Source organism: Suricata suricatta, chromosome 8 (genome assembly GCF_006229205.1).
Source record: "Suricata suricatta isolate VVHF042 chromosome 8, meerkat_22Aug2017_6uvM2_HiC, whole genome shotgun sequence".
Lineage (NCBI taxonomy): Eukaryota > Metazoa > Chordata > Mammalia > Carnivora > Herpestidae > Suricata > Suricata suricatta.
In genome coordinates, this window is record NC_043707.1 from 86,859,237 (window position 1) to 86,880,944 (window position 21,708).

At 34.7% G+C, this 21,708-nt stretch overlaps 1 protein-coding gene across 2 annotated transcripts; it reads left to right on the forward strand.

The window, feature by feature from the left end:
• Positions 1 to 488: 488 nt before the first annotated feature.
• DEPDC1 (DEP domain containing 1) lies at positions 489 to 19,236 on the forward strand. Of its 2 annotated transcripts, XM_029948791.1 has the most exons (12): positions 489 to 577; positions 2,579 to 2,844; positions 6,636 to 6,792; positions 7,244 to 7,362; positions 7,798 to 7,928; positions 9,238 to 9,285; positions 11,341 to 11,478; positions 12,772 to 13,623; positions 14,087 to 14,259; positions 16,650 to 16,826; positions 18,182 to 18,367; positions 19,051 to 19,236. In XM_029948791.1, exons 1-12 carry the CDS (start codon positions 530 to 532, stop codon positions 19,189 to 19,191), a joined length of 2,436 nt encoding a protein of 811 aa, XP_029804651.1. In that variant the 5' UTR covers positions 489 to 529; the 3' UTR covers positions 19,192 to 19,236. The 2 variants fall into 2 exon arrangements, with proteins under 2 accessions (XP_029804651.1, XP_029804652.1); XM_029948792.1 differs by lacking the exon at positions 12,772 to 13,623.
• Positions 19,237 to 21,708: the final 2,472 nt, after the last annotated feature.

The following is a 21,708-nucleotide window of genomic DNA, read 5'->3' on the forward strand; positions in this document are numbered from 1 at the left end:
ATGCTTTGTTTTACATGCCAACCACTGCTGGAGATCCTGTAGAGCCAGGCTAAAAGGGCTTGAGCTTTTGTTTTCCTTTTTCTTTTCAAATTTCAAGTTCCCTTAAGCCAAAGACTGGTGTCCAAACCATCCAGTCCGTCACCAACTGCCTCACCGTTTAGAGTGTGGAAACAAGACTCCGCCTCGCCTGCAGCCGCAAGAGGGAGAAGCAGCTCCAGGACAGCCGGGTGAAGCCCGAGCCCGTCCCACGGGCCGGCCCCCGCGCGGACCAGAGCGTGCCAGCCATCCACCGCCCGCACCACAGCCCTGAGAGGCTCCACTGGGCAAACCGACTGCAGCCGGAGGCTGGCGGCGCACCACGTGACCCAGGGCGCGACCAATCAGCTCAGCCCTCTGCGCTATTCAAACCCGCGGCGCGGCGGACGGTTGTTTCCAGCCAGCCGCAGTCGGGGCCACTGAGCCCCAGAATCGCCTAGGGCCGCCATGCACTGAGCTGGACGCCGACAGACCTCCGGGCCCGGCCGGCGCAATGGAGAGTCGGAGCGTGCCCCCTGGACCTTATCGGGCCACCAAGCTGGTAAGACAGCGCGGAACAACTAGACGAGCCGGTCGCAGAGGTGGCCGCCACCAACTTCACGCGAGAACGTTCTGTTTTGCTTGGGGCGGACAGATGGGTCCCAGAACCTCTTGGTTTTCTGAGAACGGAGCGGGGTGAGGGGAGAATAGACCGGTATCAAGAAACCCTTGCGGGACACGCCTCCATCCCATCTTTGAAGGTCCGGGCTGTGTCCCTGTGACCCCTTTGTCCAAAGGGTCACGTCTCCGGAATGGCGCATCATACTCTAGCCTTATTTAGGCAATTCCTGTGCCTGCAGTTGTCAGCTTGCCCTGGAACGTCATAGAATATTATGATTTTAGCCGCTCCCCACGTCTGATTTTCTACCCTCATCGGGATACCAAAAAAAAAAAAAAAAAAAAAAGAGTTCCATTACTCTGGAGTGTCAGAGTGGAGACAACCCGAATGTGACAGCTTCTTTTTGCTGAGCCTGTAGAATTTAATGCAGGATCTACCGGCTGAATAACACTTAGGAGACAGCTGCCCATGTAAAAACTAAATCCGGAGTATTTAAGATGCCCATCAGGAACCACTGTTGGTAGTCACTGGATTTGTAGAGAGTCTGTGCATTTCGATTTTCAAACCAAGAAAATACAGTGCCACTGGGTAGGAGACATTAGGAGAGTGGCTTAACTTCTGTGAGCCTCAGTTTCCACATTGGTAAAGTAGGGCTGATAATGCATACCTTAAGGGATATCCGTAGAGGATACTGTGTGGGAAGGTGTGTTGTGATCTACAGACCCTACGGACAGCTCAGCGTAAATAAATGTGTGAAATGGGGAGGTGTGGTGGGAAGACAAAAATACAGTTCTTGTGTTTTCAACTCTTAAATTTTGTGTTGTGGCGTTAGGTAATTGATAACACAGCTGATAGTGGCATAGATGTGCTTACAAATCAGATTTCTTGACGTCTAATGTAGGGTTTTTTACTTAAAAAGTGATGTGTTTATTTTATACCACCACAACCACCTTAGTGCTCCTACCTTTTTAAAGGTATATCACAGTGTTATTCAACATGTAGTGGACTTAAAATTTACTTAACCTACCTCATCTGCTCTGTGTTCACTTGGAATCTTCACATAAGAAATACTATAGTAAATATTGGAGCCCCTGGGTGGCTCCGTTGGTTAAGCATCGGACTCTTGATTTCTGCTCAGGTCCTAATCTCCCAGTTGGTGAGTTTGAGCCCCTCCTCAGGCTCTGAACTGACAGCTGGAGGCCTGCTTGGGATTCTCTGTCTCCCTCTCTCTCTGTCCCTCCCCTGCACTCTCATGCATGTGCTCGCTTGCTTTCTCTCAAATAAATGAATAAACATTTTTAAAAATACTATAATAAATATATAAGATATTTCAACATTAAAGGTATTTTACCAGTAAAACTACTGCCTGCCGTGAATTTTGTTTGGACAGCTTAGTAGTTATGAGTGCAGATTCTAGAATAAATCAAACCTGGGTTTGAATAACTGAATTCATCACTTAGCTGTGTAACCTTGGTCAAATTACCAGTCTCTCTGTGCTTCATATTTCTTACATGAAAATGGGATAATAATAGTACCTATTCATAGAATTGTGAGAATGAAAGTGAAGTAATTGAATGTAAATATAAAGCAATGTCTGATACAAATGTTACCAGCATTTTACTAATATTAGTTGAGGTTAAAAAAAAAGCGTAAGTACTTTCTCTGTTGAAAGTTAAGAGGCAAGTTCATTACAGTTCATTATTTCTAGGTTTCCTAAATAAGCCAACCAGCAAATGAAGTGCTTTTTACACTATTACAAAGACATTATTACAATGCTAGAATTAATAAAGAAAAATCAGTATGATATATAAGATTTTCTGTAATAAGATGAATGATTTCTTCATGAATTTTATGATGTAATCAGATGTAAATAAAAGAATTTTCTTTGTCTAATTTGTTTCGAATCAACATGATGTTTAATTTTTTTCTTATTTTTTTTTACAGTGGAATGAAATTACAACATCTTTTCGAGCAGGAATGCCTCTAAGAAAACACAGGCAACACTTTAAAAAATATGGCAATTGTTTTACAGCAGTAGAAGCAGTGGACTGGCTTTATGACCTATTAAGAAATAATAACAATTTTGGTCCTGAAGTTACAAGGCAACAGACTATCCAATTGTTAAGAAAATTTCTTAAGAATCATGTAATTGAAGATATCAAAGGCAGATGGGGATCAGAAAATCTTGATGACAACAGTCAGCTATTCAGGTACTGGGCAGATAAATAACTACAAAACTAAATTACTTAACAATATAACTGCACTTTTATAATTACTAAGCTTGTAGCTTTTTCAGAAGAAATAATGTTTTCTTTAGAAAACTGTTACTGTTCTTAGTACAATTAAAACCACTTAGAAGTAGGGCACCTGGGTGGCTCATTTGGTTGAGTGTCCGACTGCGGCTCAGGTCATGGTCTCACCGTCTGTGGGTTGGAGCCCTACGTAGTCGGGCTCTGTGCTGACAGCTCAGAGCCTGGAGCCTGCTTCAGATTCTGTGTCTCCTCTCTCTGCCCCTGCCCTGCTCACACTCTGTCTTTGTCTCTCAAAATAAAGACATAAAAACTTTTTGAAAAAAAATAACAAAAGAAAGTTAAAAAGAAACACTTAGATGTTAAAGTTAGTTGCTGTACAATTAAAACTTTTAAAATGTTAGATAGTATATATAATAAAATAAGTATTGAAAGGAAAGAATGAGATATCACTTCTGCATCTTCTGAAAGCTGTAACATTTCAAGGATAGATCATTATTAACCTCTAATTTTATAGATTCAAGAATTTTAAGACAAATTCTCACAGGTCCTTGCTTCCAAGTAACATAATCTCATATAATCTAAGAAAACATGTGTTAAAATAAATAAATAATAGCAAACTTTATATAATAAATAACAGAAGAAATAATAGGTTAAAGAGAATATAGGTTAAAGAGAATATTTTTTAAGGATTTACCATGTGTCAGAAGACCTGCTTTATGATTTACATATTTTCTTATTTAATCCCTGGACTAGCAAAGAAGGTTAGGTATGAACTCCTTTTTACAGATGAGGAAGCTGAGACCATGGCTCAGTAAATCTTGTTATATCTGTCTGAAATATGTTCTTCTGCCTTGAAACACTGTAGACATTGTCAGATTAGCAAATACATTTGCTCTCTTGTCAATTCTATTACAGCCTCCTCTGTGGAGCCTTTCTGACTCCCTCAGGCCAGCACAATTGCTTTTTCTCATGTACAGGTTTATCATTAAACTAGGTTGGAGCACCGACTTTGGCCCAGGTCATGATCTCACGGTTCATGGGTTTGAGCCCTGTGTCTGGCTTTGTGCTGACCGCTCAGAGCCTGAAGCCTGTCTTTGGATTCCGTGTCTCCCTCTCTCACTGACCCTCCCCTGCTCATGCTGTCTCTCTCTCTCTCTCTCTCTCTCTCTCTCAAAAATACATAAAACATTAAAAAATAAAATAAAAATAAAATAAACTAGGTCTTTGGATTCTAATACCCAGGTTTTTTCTCTCTACAAAATTAGTACTTTGCAAATGAAATGTCTTAGTTGTTGATTCTTGTTGTATCAAAGATGATTTATGTTGTACAAGTAAATTGCAGTAACAAGCATGTGAATAGTTCATTTTGTATAGCACTCTACAAACCCTGCCTCTCTTAACTACTTCTTAGACACCTTTGTGAGCTCCTTTGCTATTATTCATCCTTTAGCTATTTCTGGTTCTGAAGGTCCTAGACTTGTCTTTACTTCACCTCTCTCCTTGGGCACTCTTGCCATGTCTTCACCTACTTTCCTAATGACTTTCAAACTTCCAAGCCAAATATATCTCTTGAGCTTCAGACCTATTTATGCCCATTAGGCACTTCAGATATAACATACAGAAAACTCACTATCATGTCTTAACCCAAATTTTATCTTCCCTACTCTGAGTGGCATTGCCTTCCCTATAGTTGCTTTGATTCTTTTCCTTTTTGCTCCCCTTTAAATGATTTAATTAACGAACCATATCTGTTATGCTACTTCAGTAGTTCTCTGATCTACTTCTCCCTCCACTCTGATAGTTCATTTTGTTAAACAATTTTTCACTCTTAACCAGAATTCTGTGTAACTCTTCAACTAGTCTCTCTGCCTCTAGTCTTTCACAGTGGTAGCAAATTTATAAAGTATACTTAAAATTAAACTCTACCAAAAATGTGTAAGACTTTATTGGAGAAAATTATAGAATTGTTTTAAAGGTAAATGAGTGAAGAAGGATATTCTGTTGAATCAAACATTAAACTTAGTATCTAGAGCACCTGGGTGGCTCAGTTGGCTAAGCGTTAGATTCTTGGTCTCAGCTAAGGTTATGATCTCACAGCTCATGAGTTCCAGTTGTTTTGGGTTCTGTGCTGAGGGCACAGATGGTCCAGAGCCTGCTTGGGGTTTTCTGTCTGTCTCTTTCTCTGCCCCTCCCTACTTATGGGCGTGAACTCTCTCAAAAATAAACGTTTTTAAAGAAAGAAGACTGTGTATCATAAATAAGTCATTTCTCCCCAAATTGATATATAAATTCAGCACATTTTTATTCAAACCCCTATTTTTTTAATAGAATTTTACAAGCAGGTTCTAAAGTTTATTTAGTAATATAAAAAGTCCAAGGCAATTTAGAAGAACAAGGAGGGGAGAATATCCCTACCCGATATCTGGCCTTAAATTTAAAGAATTAAATACAGTTGATCCTTGGTTAATGCAGGGCTTAGGGGCACCAACACCCTGCATGGTCGAAAATCCACATATAACTTTTGACTTGCCAAAAAACTTTACTAATAGCCTACTGTTGACTGGAAGCCCTATCAATAACATAAATAATTAACACACATTTTGTATGTTAAATGTATTATATACTGTATTCTTACATTAAAGTAAGCCAGAGAAAAGAAAATCTTATTAACAAAATCATAAGGAAGAGAAAACACGTTTATAATACTGTACTATATTTTTAAAAAATGTGTTTAAGTGAGCTGCACCATTCGAATCGATGGGAACTTGGTTTTAAAAAAATATTGTTAGGATTATGGAGTAAGAACTTCTGAGGTCACGAAAAACTTAATGTATATTTTACTTTATACATTATACATCCATATTATATTTTATACATTAATATGTAATACCATAGAGTGATAAAACACCAAGCCATATGTTGTTTATGTATACTTATTAAAACTATAAAAACATGAATAAGAAGGAAATATACACTAACTGCAAGTTAATGGCTTCCCTCAGAAAGAGAAAGAAATAGAATAAGCAAAGAATTTCTTTGATTTAACAAAAAGATTATAATGAAGTCTTTAGTAAAATGTAAACAATTGTATTGGTGATGATTACGTACATGGATGTTGTTTATATTATTTTCTGTACTTTTTGTATCTTTGAAATATTCTTTATTACACTGGAGGCAGGGGAAAGCATTATAATCAAAAGGAATAACAGAGACCAAGATCTGGAAATTAGAACAAGAAGAGTCAGACAAAGGTCAGAAAATATGTATAAATTAGATAGCTTGTCAAAGAAATTTAGAAAATGGAACTAATTTTTTCTTCAACAGAATTGATCCCAAAAATACCTCTTAATTTATCCAAATACAAAGTTAAAATACATACAATATACTAAGAAATATGAAACTATTAAAATGTTTTTAAACAATTTTTTGATGTTTCTTTATTTCTGAGAGAGAGCACAAGTGGGGGAGAAGCAGAGAGAGGAGACACAGTCTGAGCCTGTAGCAGGGCCCGAACCCCCAGACCATGAGATCATGACCTGAGCTGAAGCCAGACGTTTAGCTGACTGAGCCACCCGGGTGCCCCAGAAAGTTTTTAAAGGTTTAATGGGAAAACTGATTTATGTAGGATCTTCATTCCTTGTTTATATAAATAATATAAATAAATCAGTTTTGATTTTTAAAAGATAAACAGGCACTAAAACTTTGTTTCTGATCTTACATTATTTAATTGTATGTTATTCTTAAACCAGATTTCCTACAAATTCTCCACTTAAAAGTCTTCCACGAAGGCATCCAGAACTGAGAAAAAGCAGCATAGAGAACTTTTCCAAAGATAAAGATAGCATTTTTAAATTACGAAATTTATCTCGTAGGACTCCTAAAAAATCTGGATTACATTTCTCTCAGGTAAAACATCTCTTTTACTAATCACTAGTTTAAATGCAATTATCATGTGCTTAATTATAAAACATTAAAAGTAGATCGTTCTTTAATATTTGAAGCTAATACTAAAGTCTCTTAACCTACATTATATTCCAAAAATATGTGTAGTTGTTTTACCATAGAACAATAGAACCCGTAGGAAAAATAATAAAAGTGGTAGTAAGACATACTTGAAACAGTATTTGCATAGCTTAAGCCTGTTTTGTTTTAAATTGATTTGAGAGTGGTAGGGGCATCTACAAAACCAAAAAATTCCATTGCCATATGTTAACCTTATTCTTTCAGGTGACACTTAACCTTACAGCTTCATAGTGGACTGTTTATTAATAGAATTACTATATATTAGGCATTGTATCCATTCAATATTTCCTTACTTTGAGCATAATATATTAAACCAAAGTAATTTTTTTCCCAGGAAAATATAGAGAAAATGAACCATGCATTAATCCATGAAGATCAAGAAAACTCAGTTGATAATAGAGAAATAAGCCCAGAAGATATTGAAGAAGTTTGGAGATGTATTATTCTGATCTAGTAAGCTAAAACTAAGCTCTAACCAAGTTCCAGAGGTGTCTAGAATGTTAATTTGACATTTTTATCAAGATCTAAAAATGCAAAAAAAAAAAAAAAAAAAAGATTAGTTCTCAAAGCTTAGAATTTAACCAGTATATGTATTTCTTAATAAATGCTATTGAACTTCTAGTACAGATGAAATAGAATGTTTTAAGTATGATTTGTTTTTTCTTTGAATCAAAGTTATACATAGCTATACTTTGGGGTCTGTATTGGAATCCTTACTAAGATAAGTATATTTGAAATAATATAATTAGAAATAAATATAAACCTTGTCAGTGTGGCTTAAGAAAAATATTCTGATGGCTTTGTTTGCCATTCATACTCTTTAAAATTTATATCCTATTCCACTTATTTTATGTAGAAAAAGAAGTTTGTATTCTTTCTTCTGTTTAGCCTGCAAACCATTTTAGGCGTGCCATCCCTAGAAGAAGTCATAAATCCAAATCAAGTAGTTCCTCAATACATAATGTACAACATGACCAATACAAGTAAACATGGAATAGTTATACTACAAGACAAATCAGGTTGGTATCAATAAAAGAAGTTGGAATCTTTTAAACTTGGTAACATAGGTTAGAGCTATAGTGGGGGTATAGAGAGACTACATAGAATACTTTAGCTGAAAGAGTATCAAGGGGACATTAATATCAGGTGCTTTAGTAATCATTTTACGTGAATACTATTCATACTATTATTTTAGCCTCTGAGTGGTATTTATGCATGATCTTTTTTAAGTGGCAGGGTTAAATATCCAAAAGGTATGAAAATATAATTAAATCTATTGATTAACTACATTTTATTGAGGGCCTACAATGTACCAGCCACTATAGTAAAGATTTAGTGATGATCAAGAGAAAAATGGTCCATGGCTTCTTAGAGCTTACACGAGCAGTTATATATAAATTTATACAAGTGAAGATGTGCAAAATGCTCAAGACCAAACTCTCAAGACCAATATTTTAAATCACTGTCTTACTATATATATTTATATAATGTGTTCATTTTAGATATGGGAAAATCAGAAATATAATTCAAGCCAGCTGTATTACAAAACTTAACATTTTAAGAAATGTTCAATAAATCTCATAATGTTTACTCATTTTTTTATAATCAGCTGCTGCCTGTAGAGTTAACTTGCATGTTTTACTTGAGTTTCTTTGTGTTGGCAAGAACTTTAAGGTCTGAATTGTAGGAACAAAAAGCAAAACCTTAAGGAGTTATGTCACATATGTATATGGCTTTGGACCGGTTCCATCTTCCATTATCTAAAATCATATACTTAACAATATATTCTCTTATTCAAACTTTCTATTCTTTATAGCCATAAACTCTTCAAGTCAGGTGTATGTGTGGTTTTTGTGTTGGTGTTTGATTTTATGCAGCATACTTCAGTTAAAAGCAAATGAAACATTTTAAGCAAGACTCATTGAAAAATATAGCTTATTTCAATCATAGGTCTCACTCAAATCAGTAATTTTCAAATGGCATACCTATAATCAGAATGGAAATTAAGATAAGACATGTTGGCAGTGGACAAGTATGACACTAATTTATTTACAAACCCCCGCACCAAAGTATCCTCAATTTTGGGATAATTGTTTTATCTATTATGGAAAGAATCAAACTCAAGATCTCTATAACTTTTAAACTTGTATTTAAAAATATTTTAATAGCCTTATATCTTATTAAACATAATAATTTTTAATCCTGGTAATACACATACATACATATATACATGTGTGTATGTAATTATATATAATATGTGTAGAGTTTAAATATAATTTCATGAAAATTATGTGTTATTACTAAACAATGTAAATTTTTTTTGTATAGATGACCTTCCTCACTGGGTATTATCTGCCATGAAGTGCCTGGCAAATTGTAAGTTAAACAAACAAAATGTTTGAGTGTGTGTTAGTCTATATTCATACTATTTAATATGAACTAAGGAAATTTTGAAAACAATTTAAAGAAATCCTGCTAAACTTAGAGTATGCCATTTCTTTTGATGTCTGAATGACAGTTTAGTAGAACTGATTACATTTCCTTGCATGTGGAATGTGTTATTGTGTCCATAACTTATGGTGATTTTATAATTCAGGCTCATTTATAGCTCAGTTTTCATAAATCATAAAATCATAGGCTAGTGGATATCAAAGGATATTTAGGTATAACCTACATGAGTTGCCTTAGTGAGGCCTATTGAGTTCAAATAGCAACTTTTAAGTAACATAGCTCTTATAAGGTGGAAAGCTTTAATCAGAAATGAAGTCACGTAAAATCTACTTCAGTCCCCTTGTCATTGTACGAGACTTCAACACTGAGGTGCTTCATGACATGCTTGTACTCCATAAGATATATTAATGGAACTTTTGTGTTTATGAAAAAAAATGATCTGTCACTAATCAGCAGATGGAAAAAAAGCTTTTTCCATAGTGAGCAGCGATAATTAATTTTTATAATTTAAGATGCTAGCTCAAGTACAAAACCCTAATTGCTTTAAAAATCAATTTTAAAAATATGCAGAAATATGCATCTACATCATCAAAAGTTAAATTATGTTTTAATAATCTTGTTATTAAAGGATTGTTTTAGTTCTTATGAAATAAGTATTTTATTAATAATGTTCAAGATAGATACATATTCCCTTGTTGTCCACTGGGTGTCAATATGACAAAATAACAGAATAAATAGCAATAAAGCAAATAATGTAAGTTATAGAAAAATTTTATTTATCAAATTGAGATGTAAAGATCTTAATCATAAGGTCGATTTGTAAGTTTCTCTTTCTACCATCCCTCACCTAACTGCTCTTCTGTCTTATACCTTGGCTCATGGTTAGCAATCCAAATGCTTATACTTTCAGGGATTTCTCAGATATCCCATGTTTAGAGGGTTTTTTTTCCCTTTCTTACCAGTCCATGTTATACCTACATGATAGCTAAGATATACTTTATGGATTCCAGTTTAACAATATATCTAGCTAGAGGTAGCATTTAGACTTTTAGTTATTATTTAATCCCCTAAAGAAATCTTATAACATATAGGAATAAATATTAATATACTATCCCCAATGGCTCACTCAGTTTAGTGTCCAACTCTTGATTTGGGCTCATGTCAGGATCCCAGGGTCATGATCCCCGGGTCCTGGGATCAGCTCTGCGTTGGGCTCTGTACTGAGTATGGAGTCTGCTTGAGATTCTCTCTCTTCTCCTCTCCTACTCTCCCGTTTGCTCTAGAAAAAATAAAAAATTAAAATTATAAATAAAAACATTGCTAATGAAATGGCAATGTAAAGATATTATTTAAACTCATTAAGGGTATGCTTCATGTCAGGCAAAATTTATTCATAAAAATATAAATTTATGAAAGATTATTTGGAAGAATTCTTTTCATTATCTACATATTCTTTGTTTTGTAAAATGCATTGCCATAAAATCTCATTAAATAACCTTACTGCTTTAAAATATATTTCAAATGTTGCCTTATATACAATTTTTAGGTAAATATTAAAACAATATGCTGCTAGCTACTTGCAATGATTTTTTTCTTAAGAGTTTATTTATTTATTTTGAGAGAGAGAGAGAGCATGTAGGCACAGGGGAGGGGCAGAGAGAGAATCCCAAGCAGGCTCTACCCTGTCAACACAGAGCCACACACAGGGGCTTAATCTCTAAACCGAAATCCAGACTCCGATAGATGCTCAACCGACTGAGCCACCCAGGTGCCCCTATTAGCAGTGATTTGTAATGAAAACATAATGAGAAAGAATGAGATGTAATGTGCACAATTCTTTTAAATTTTTGAACTGTGGCAGAATTTGGTAAACTTAGCTCCAACATAAAATACAGGTTTGACATTTTATATAAGTATATCTAAATTTTTATTTAAAATAAAATATGTTCTACCAATTTTTTTTTGCCTTCTATCTTTTAGGGCCAAGAAGTAATATGAATAATCCAACTTATGTTGGATTTGAACGAGATGTATTCAAAACAATAGCAGATTATTTTCTAGATCTCCGTGAACCTCTGCTTACCTTTGAATATTATGAATTATTTGTAAGCATTTTGGGTATGTATGGGTTTTTACTTATTATTTAAACTTATTTTATTAACATTTTTAAGTCTCCTGAATTTAAAACATCTAAAAGTGTAGGTAAATATGAAGATGGCAAGCTATAAATTATTTTAAAATTGGGGAATACTACAGTTCCTATTATGTTGTTTGCCAATAGTTCAAATATATTATTCCAACACCAGTTATCCACATCAATTGGACACTGACTACCCAGACTTAGACCAGACCCCAAAAGTTAAGGACGAAATCCTTAAATTCTGATACTAACCACCCAGAGTTAATGCAAACTCCGCAGATTAAGGGTTCAGTTCCACAAGACTGCCCTCACTTCAGGAATCACCTGCACACAAGGTCCTCAGACTTACTTGCACCTCTGCCCTAACTACCAGTTTGGGTGTTCCCACAACCTTCCTTTGGTTTAAAAATTGACTACAACTCACAGAAATCTGGAAACTGCTTTATTTAAAGAGTAGCCATTTTTGTAAAGGTACAAGACAGGAACAGCTATGTGGAAGACGTGTATAAGGCAAGGTATGGAAAGTAATTGTACAGAGCTTTCATGCCCTCTCCAGGAATTCCACCATCCCAACCATGTGAATGTGTTCACCAACCTGTAAGCTCCCTCAGCCTTGTTACTTCGCGGTTTTAACTGAGCTTGGTTACATAGGCATGATTGATTAACTCATCAATCATTGGTGATTTTTCTCAGTCTTCAATCCACATACCCCTCTCCTTCAGAGAGGTCTGAGATAGTTTGAAAGTTCCAACCTTCTAAGCAAGTTCATCCCTAAATCACCTCATTACCATAAACTCAGATGTTCTCCAATAGGTGCTTTATGAATAACGAAAAACACCTGTCTCTGGAAATTCCAAACATTTTAGGAGCATTATACCAGTTACTAGAGACAAAGACCAAAATTGTAAGTGTTATTATAGTACAGTTACTTATCTTATAATTAAGAGCTTGCTAATATAATTAAGAGCTTGCTAATATTTATAGATGAAATCAGTGATTTTTTTAATGTGTTTGACTCAATTCCTTTAGATTGTTAAAAAAAATTTTAAGTGATTTATATCACAAGTTGGAAAACTTCTACTCAGTCTTGCACTTTGTAACTGAATGTTGCATGTGTCCTATTTAAGTGGCTTAAAGCAACTGCTGTTTGTACTATACTAACAATATATACTATAGTGATGCTTTATTTTTTTAACTTTACTATTGTTTTTGTTTTATTTTTGTCCACTGTCACACAGTTGCATCTTAATTTTTGTTTCATTTCCTGGTAGTTGTTTGTGGCTACGTCACAGTTTCAGATAGATCCAGTGGGATACATAAAATCCAAGATGATCCACAGTCTTCAAAAATCCTTCGCTTAAACAATTTGAATTCCTTCAAATCAACTGAGTGTCTTCTTCTTAGTCTGCTTCATAAAGACAAAAACAAAGAAGAATCAGATACTACTAAGAGACTGCAGATAAGTGATCAAGGATTTCAAGAAAAATGTGCTAAGAAAATGCAGCTAGTTAATTTTAAAAATAGAAGAGCCAGTGCTAATGATATAATGGGAGGAAGTTGTCATAATTTAGTAGGCTTAAATAGTATGCATGTTCTATCCTCTAATGTCAAATCAAGATGTTATTCTTTAGAAGGAATTGTAGACTTACCAGGGAGTTCAAGTAAAGAGGTCTTCAATGTCTTCCATCAATCTGTTCTGAATAGAGAAGGACAAAATAATAAGCAGTTTTTAGAGTCTAAGACCAACCAGGAATCCCTAATGAATCTTCATTCAGAGGAAAGTAATCAAAAGCCACTCTGTGTTGGTTTTAAGAGAACCTCTACTTTGACTGTTCAAGACCAAGAGGAGTTATGTACTGGGAAATGCAAGTCGAAACAGCCTTGTAGATCTCAGAGTTTACTTTTAAGAAGTAGTACAAGAAGTAATAGTTATATCAATATGCCAGTGGCTGAAATTATCATGAAACCAAATCTTGGACAACTCAGCACAAGTGTACAAACAACTATGGAAAATGAACTCGGAGAGTCTAGTACCACAATCAATAAAAGACTCTGCAAAAGTACAATAGAACTTTCAGAAAACTCTTTACCTCCAGCTTCTTCTGTATTGACTGGCACACAAAGTAAGGTTGATGCTTCAATGCATGTAATATTAACTTTTAGTGCTTACTAACTGTGTTTTGCTTTCCTGTCTTTTCCTCTCTGAAACCGCTTTATATTTTTCCTCCAAAAGGAAAACTTTTTATCCTAAAAGACTCTTGTCATGGCATAACCAAAATTTATTCTACTTATATAAAGCACTTCTTAGTTTCTTTTACTTTTTTTTAACTTATTCTGAGTCACTTTATTTGTAGTAAGTGAAGGATATTAGTATTCAAATAGGTTATTAAGAAAATAATGAGAATCTTACCATGCTTTTGAGGAATGTGGAAATTTCTAGGGACAGTTACAAGAAAATAGACACTAGAATGTTATTTTTGATTTATATTACTGTATTCTTTATGTAACTGTATATGCTCTAAGTATGAAAGCAACTAGTGTCATTGATGATTTTTTTCGGGGGTGGGGTATAATTTTGCCTTCCAGGTTTGCTGCAACCTCATTTAGAGAGGGTTGCCATCGATGCACTACAGTTATGTTGTTTGTTACTTCCCCCATCAAATCGTAGAAAGCTTCAACTTTTAATGCGCATGATTTCACGAATGAGTCAAAACGTTGATATGCCCCAACTTCATGATGCAATGGGTACAAGATCACTGGTAAGTTGATTTCTTAAGGAAAGAATAAGCCCTGGTTCATGAACTATAAAAAGAAAAGCAATCATCTAAAAGTACTACTTGAATGATGCTGTGGTCTCAAAATCCAAGATTCTTGGGGTAGAAAGGCTCTTAAAAGGGACGCTCAGTAGGTTAAGCATCCAACTTTGGCTCAGGTCATGATCTCATGGTTTGTGGGTTCAAACCCCACATCAGGCTCTGTGCTGACAGCTAGCTCAGAGCCTGGAGCCTGTCTTTGGATTCTGTGTCTCCCTGTCTCTAACCCTCCCCTGCTCATGCTGTCTCTCTCTCAAAAATAAATAAAACATTAAAAAAATTTTTTGAAAAGAAAAAAAGGCTCTTTAAAATATCTTTCCAGCCTAAATGTCCATCAACTGATGAATGGATCAAGAAGATGTGGTATATATATATACAATGGAATACTACATGGCAATGAGAAAGAATGAAATCTGGCCATTTGTAGCAAAATGGTTGGACCTGGAGGGAGTCATGCTAAGCGAAATAAGTTGGGCAGAGAAGGACAGAAACCATATGTTTGCACTCACAGGTCTAACAGGAGAAACCTAATAGGGGACCATGGGACAGGGAAAGAGGGGAAAAGAGTTGGGGAGAGGGAGTGAGGCAAATCATGAGAGACTTTTGAATGCTGAGAACAAACTGAGGGCTGAAGAGGGAGGGGGTAGAGGAGGGGGGTAATGGTCATGAAGAGGGGCACTTGTGAGGAAGAGCATTGGGTGTTATATGGAAACCAACTTGGTAATAAACTATTTAAATATATATCTTTCCTAGTACACAGAATGGTGGTGCATTAATCCTTTGTGCCCAGTATGTTGTACTTTCATATTGTGACCTTTATCTTGTCTGAGCACTTTACCTCTTCACTCGTATCACTTCGTAGTGATTGACCCAAACTATCAGACCACATTCCATTGCCTTATGCCAATTCTGTTTGGTGGGGAAGGAAGAAGAGATATGGGCACAGTTAAAAGCCTAAGAGCACTATAACTCTAGAGAACTAATAGGAATATTGTGGTACTGAGAAAGTTGTATTTGATGAATTATGTGAATTAGGATAGCACGTCATTGTGGGCAAGAAATTGGTCAAACTACTGTGAAGTAGTCTCAGACTCCATAAGAGGATGAGGATGGAGGCATTGTATACATTTATACATTTTATATTGATTGGAAATGAACTCTTAAAATAGTATCTTCTCTCTCTCTGTCTCTCTTCAAGAGCTGCCACTTCCTCAGGGCAAGTTCAAATGATTTTCTTATAGCTAAGAATCTGGAGCTGAGCTCTATTCTTCTACTTATTAAGTATTAAATATTTTCTTTAACAATGATAGACCCAAACTACAGAAGAAGAATTATTCTTGAGTAACTGTGATAACATTCAAAAGCATAGAGAAGTTTGTAGAGGAATATATTTTGAGAGACATGAGTAGAAAAGAGGTAATTTCAGGTTTATACTTCTTAAGTTTGAGTTTATAGGACATCCAAGTGAAATTTATCCAACAGACTGTTAGAAATAATGAGCCTGGTGAAGATGAGGGCAGAGGGCAGATTGTTTAGAGGGAAGTGGCAATTGAAGCTTTGATGGCAAATGAACTCTACAAAGCTGAAAAAGGAGAATGAAAAACTGAGGACTGAGTGTTGGAAGCAGAAAGGAAAACATGTCTGACATGTAGGAATAAAACCAAAAATATTTCAATTCAATAAATATCTTCTTGTCTGTTATGTACAAAATTCTTAAAATAGAATTCTGATAACTATAATTATTTTAGAATGAGGTAGCTGTTTATGTGTATCTCATACTTGGTGGGTAATATGGATATGAATGAGTAAATGAGTTATGAAACACAAAATTTATACCAGAATTTGAAGACCCCTTAGATGGAATTGAAAAATATATATATTGTCTTTAAAGTCTGACAAAATAATAATTAAAAACCATCTTCCAGAATTTCAAAAGCTAAATGGTACCAACCTTAAAACTATTAAGTTTATACATTATTTATTCTCCTGGCTTGTGTTTTGTGAGGTTAATTTAATGTAATAAGTCATTGTGCTTTAACATTCTTTAGGTAACCTATCTATATACTAATAGAACCCATGATATTTACTTATAAAATTGTGACAGAATTAAAGAAAAAAACTAAGCCTTTTATAACCCTTTGGAATTATATTAAGGAAATACTTAACAAGTACTTTAAGTTCTTACTTTTCTAATGTAATTAATTGTCCTCATTTTTAAGCTGAAGTCTGCTTATCATTTTATCTCAGTACTTTAGCATGATACCCAGAAACTATTGATACTCTTATTTATATAATACCTTAAAATTTTTAAATCACATCTTTTAATATGTTTCTAGATGATACACACTTTTTCTCGGTGCGTGCTGTGCTGTGCTGAAGAAGTGGATCTTGATGAGCTTCTTGCTGCAAGATTAGTTTCTTTCTTAATGGATCATCACCAGGAAATTCTTCAAGTACCCTCTTACTTACAGACTGCAGTGGATAAACATCTTGACTACTTAAAAAAAGGCTATGTACGTATTGTAAATCATAAACTTCTCTGCATTAGTCAGTTCCAAGTGGCAAATTCATCTCAAACTAGCCTAATGAAAAAGGAAGACTTTATCAGCTCACATAAATAACCTCTAGAAGTCAGGAATGTAGATAGAATCTGGAGACTCAAATAGCAATAACACTGTTTCCATTCCTTCATCTCTTATTTCCATTTTGGTCCTGTATTTGACAAAAATCTCCTTCACATGATGGGGGGCATAAGTCTGATTAAAGCTCTTAAATCACAGACTTAACATTTTCAATCCAAAGGAAAAAAGAACTATCCCTTCACCTACCAGTTTGAAAAGTTCTTCACATGGACTCTGATTGGCCTAATCCAGGCTAAATACACATCTTTTAGGTGGTTGAGGGTGAGTGCGTTAGAGACAGGGCCATGCTCTGATTGGCTCTACATAGATTAGAGGAGTATCTTTCTTTGAAAAAGGATAGTGGAGGGGGAATGGGAGGAACTATTAAAAGAAAGAGAAGGAATATTGAGTAACCAAAACAATAGATGTCTATTATTTTCCATCTTTGGCTTCCCAGGACATATATTCATGTTTCTTTTCATATATAGCATTCTAATATTGCCCTGGCTTAACAAAATTATCCTTACAATTTCCTTCTTTTGTCGGCAGATGTTATAGTATCTGCCCATGCTCCTACACCTCAAACACAATATATGAATACTCTTACTATGTGAAAACGTTAATGTTTTAAAGTGACTTAAAACATCACTTTGGGGCACCTGGGTGGCTCAGTCAGTTCAGTGTCCTACTATTGATTTCAGCTCAGGTCATGATCATGGGGTTGGTGATTTCGAGCCCCATGTCAGGCTCTGTGCTGACAGTGCAGAGCTTACTTGAGAATCTCTCTCTCTCTCTTTTTCTCTCTGTACCTCCCCCACTAATATACACACACTCTCTCTTTCCCTCCCTTTCTCATAAAAGAAATAAATAAAGCTTTTTTAAAAATTACTTTGATTTTTATTGTTTTGTAGTTAAAAGAATAAAATACATGGTTAATAGCAATGATGATGATGGATGACTGCCTTATTTAATACTTATTCTGTTCTGAGCCCTTTATATATTATCTCATGTAATCCCCATTTTACAGGTGAGGAAACAGACCAACAGAAGTTAAATAACTTGCTGAAGGTTACCAAGCTAGTAGGTTGTGGGTCTGGGATTTATCACTGCTCTGTTGCATAATACAGCTTTTTAAGTGTTGAATGTTTGGTGGCAAATTAATACATACTAAATCCTATCAAACTCTTAGCAAATAGGAACATGAACAGAATTAATAGACTTGGACTATATCATTTTGTTCACAACAGATTAAAAATCCTGGAGATGGACTGATTGTTCCTTTGCCAACATATTCATACTGTAAGCAGATTAGTGCTCAGGAATTTGATGAACAAAAAGTGTCTACCTCACAAGCTGCAATTGCAGAACTTTTAGAGAATATTATTAAAAACAAGAGTTTGCCTCTAAAGGAGAAAAGGAAAAAACTAAAACAGGTAAGAGAATGCACAAGTTCTCAATCACATAAATCTTTTTCAATATGCTGTTGCTGTTTGTTATTTAGTAACTTTAGAATCTACTTTCTCATTTTATTATTTTAGATTTTTTATATATATAGGCTATGTATGTAAATGTAGCCTAAATGCCTGGTTTTACACTTTACCCTGAAATTTAAATAATAACAGTAATAATAGCAGATAATTCTTCCTTTACTTCCTATGGTTATAACTTAGATTGCCATAGGAAAACAATTATAAAATTTTGATTATAGTACATAGTTTTAGTGACTCATTATTACCATTTACAATTTTTATCTCCACCAAAATCTAGTAGTAACATGATTCTCGCAGGTTTAATTCTAGGTCTGAGATACTCAAATATGGGCTAGATCCTTTTGGCCTTCCTTGGCTTTACCAATGGAAAGGAAGAAGATCTCGAATTTAGGAGGAAAATACATCAGAAGAGAATCCTAGAATGTTAATGTTAACTGGGATCTAAAAAAATCTTACCTTATGCCTTTCATATATGAGAAAACAGAGAGGCAAAGATAAATGGAAAGGATACTCATTTCTGAAATACATCTTTGAGAAAGGCACTGAATTCTTATAAAATGTTGAACACTGGCTTCAGCTAGGATAATAATGTTAAATACCCTCTAATTCCTTACCTTGTTTTTAAGTTTCAGAAGGAATATCCCTTGATATATCAGAAAAGATTTCCAACCACGGAGAGCGAAGCAGTACTTTTTGGTGACAAACCTACAATCAAACAACCAATGCTAATTTTAAAAAAAACAAAATTTCGTAGCCTAAGATACTAACTGAATTAAAAATTATGTAATACTTGTGGAACTTTGGTAAATGAAGCCATATCTAAGAATCTGCTACTAAAAAGGAAGTCTACTTATTAATAAGGTTTTTCTAAGCAAAACACATTATGTATGGAGGTACCAAAGTAGTTTTCTATCAGTGTAAGACTGCTAAGAAATTAGTGGGTCTCAACTGTGAGCAAATAACAAAAGCAATATCAGATACTTTAATCAGAAATAATCTTTTTTTTTTGATACAACATCTGATAAAGCTATTATGGTATGTGCTAAAATTTTATATACTTGAATTTTGAAAACTGATGTTTATCAAAATTAAGCTATAATTCGGTTTTTAAAAGAAATTAACTTATCTGCACATGTGCTTATGAATGTTAGCTAAAGTACAAGTTGTTTAGGGATACTCATATCTAAGAATAAGAATGTGAAGAATATTGGAAAACTCAGTGAATTCTCTACTGCTAAATGCTGCACTCTTTTGTATATTCTTTTTCTACTTTTGATCTATTTATATATGTGTGTTTTTAAAATATGTACACGTAAGTCTTCCGTTTGCTTTATACATTTATCCCAAGTGCTTCACTCATTCAATTTTTCAATAACATCTTTTGCATTCTTATGCTCATGTATCTACTAGAAGATAGTGGTGTAAAAGAAGTATAAGGCAATCGTGTATTCATTCAAGTTATTTATTTAGCAACTATTATGTGCCTTTTATTATTCCAGATATAGAGAAACTATGATGAATAAAACAGAAAATCTCTTCAAAGTATTTATTTTCTAATCAAGGGAGATATTCCTATCAGATACTGAAGATAACAATGCACACTCTGAGGGAGTCCTCAGCTGAGCCCTGACCTCTTTAGTTATGTAACAGTTCTCCCAAGCGAGTGATTTTCAAACTGTTACATATTAGAATCACCTGGGAAGTTTTAAAATAATACATGTTCTGGCTTTACCTTATATCAGTTAAATTCAAATTTTAAGGGATGGTATATAGGCATCAGTATTTTCAAACTCTCTAGGTGATTCCAATATTTACCCAACTTTGAGAATCAGTCCCTAACACTTTTTATAAACAGGTATATACCAACCTGGTAGCACAATGGCTTTATTATTTCATTGGAAGAAAATGCAGATTATAAATGGCTTTCATCTTAATACAGGGTTATCCATATTTCTGCTTTACTGACAATACAAACCTGAGGCAGTTTTTCTTCCGTATTTTACTCTAAGATTATTTAATATCCATTCCTTAAGTGTAAAAATGTACATAGTATCTGGAATGTCATAGACACTTACTGCTCAGTGACTTGATTTCTCAATGTAATGTTATACTATAAAATGACAATGTTTGATTTGAGATTAACATTTTTTATTGAAAGCTGGAATAGAAAATGCCAACTATATCTTTTGCTCAGAAACCTTAACTATAAAATTATAGGACCAAGTTAGATCTTCTTCTAAGATGTTTGTATGCTAAAACTTCCTGTTTAAAGATGTTTAATAATGAGAATTCTGTTGCATATTGAGATAAAAATTATTATGGATTTTGTAACAATTTAATTTTGGTTTTGTATTTATTGATATTAAATATATAAATATTATAAAGACATAGTAATTTTTCATCTGAGCTAGTGTGCATGCAATTGAAATTACAGAATTGGTGTAACAATTTAATAACATGGGGTGCCTGGGTGGCTCATTCAATTAAGCATCTCACTCTTGATTTTGACTCAGGTTATGTTCTCACTGTACTGAGTTCAAGCCCTGCATCTGGCTCTGCGCTGACAGTGCAGACCCTGCTTGGAATTCTCTCTTCACTCCCTCTCCCTCTTTCTGTACCCATACCCTGTTCATGTTCTTGCTCGCTCTTGCTTGCTCTCTAAATAAATAAATAAACTGTAAAAACACGTTCAATGACATAAATTTTGAAGTCAGGTTTGAATTTTACCATGCTATTTACTATGTAAACTCAGAAAAATAACTGCTTTGAGTTCTACTTTCCTTATCTACAAGATAAAAATTATAATAGTATCTCTCTTTTAGGATTGTTAGGAGAATTAAATAGAATAATGCATATGAAGTGCTTAGCAATGTCTAGCCTAGTAGAAGCACTCCATAAATATTAACAAGTATTATTAGAATTATCTAGGTCCCCTGGGTGGCTCAGTCAGTTGAGCGTCCAATTTCAGCTCAGGTCATGATCTCATGGTTGGTGGGTTTGAGCCCTGTGACAGGCTCTGTTCTGACAGCTAGCTCAGAACCTGGAGGCTGTCTTCAGATTCTGTGTCTCCCTCTCTCTTTCTGACACCCCCCCACCCCCACCCCCGTTCACACTGTCTCTCTCTCTCTCTGTGTGTTTGAAAAATAAATAAAACATTAAAAAAAATTACCTAGGATTATAGCACTTAGAAGAGATCTTAGCAAAAACATAGTCCTCTATCCTTTCAGTTGCTTTGGGCAGACATGAACCAAGCAAAGTTGTGAACAATTGGTGAGCCTTATTAA

Excerpts from the sequence above, each read along its gene's own strand:
- DEPDC1 (XM_029948791.1), top strand. The coding sequence starts at position 530 with ATGGAGAGTCGGAGCGTGCCCCCTGGACCTTATCGGGCCACCAAGCTG. Across the intron at positions 2,845-6,635 it reads GACAACAGTCAGCTATTCAG|ATTTCCTACAAATTCTCCAC; the intron begins GTACTGGGCAGA and ends TTCTTAAACCAG. Across the intron at positions 6,793-7,243 it reads CTGGATTACATTTCTCTCAG|GAAAATATAGAGAAAATGAA; the intron begins GTAAAACATCTC and ends TTTTTTTCCCAG.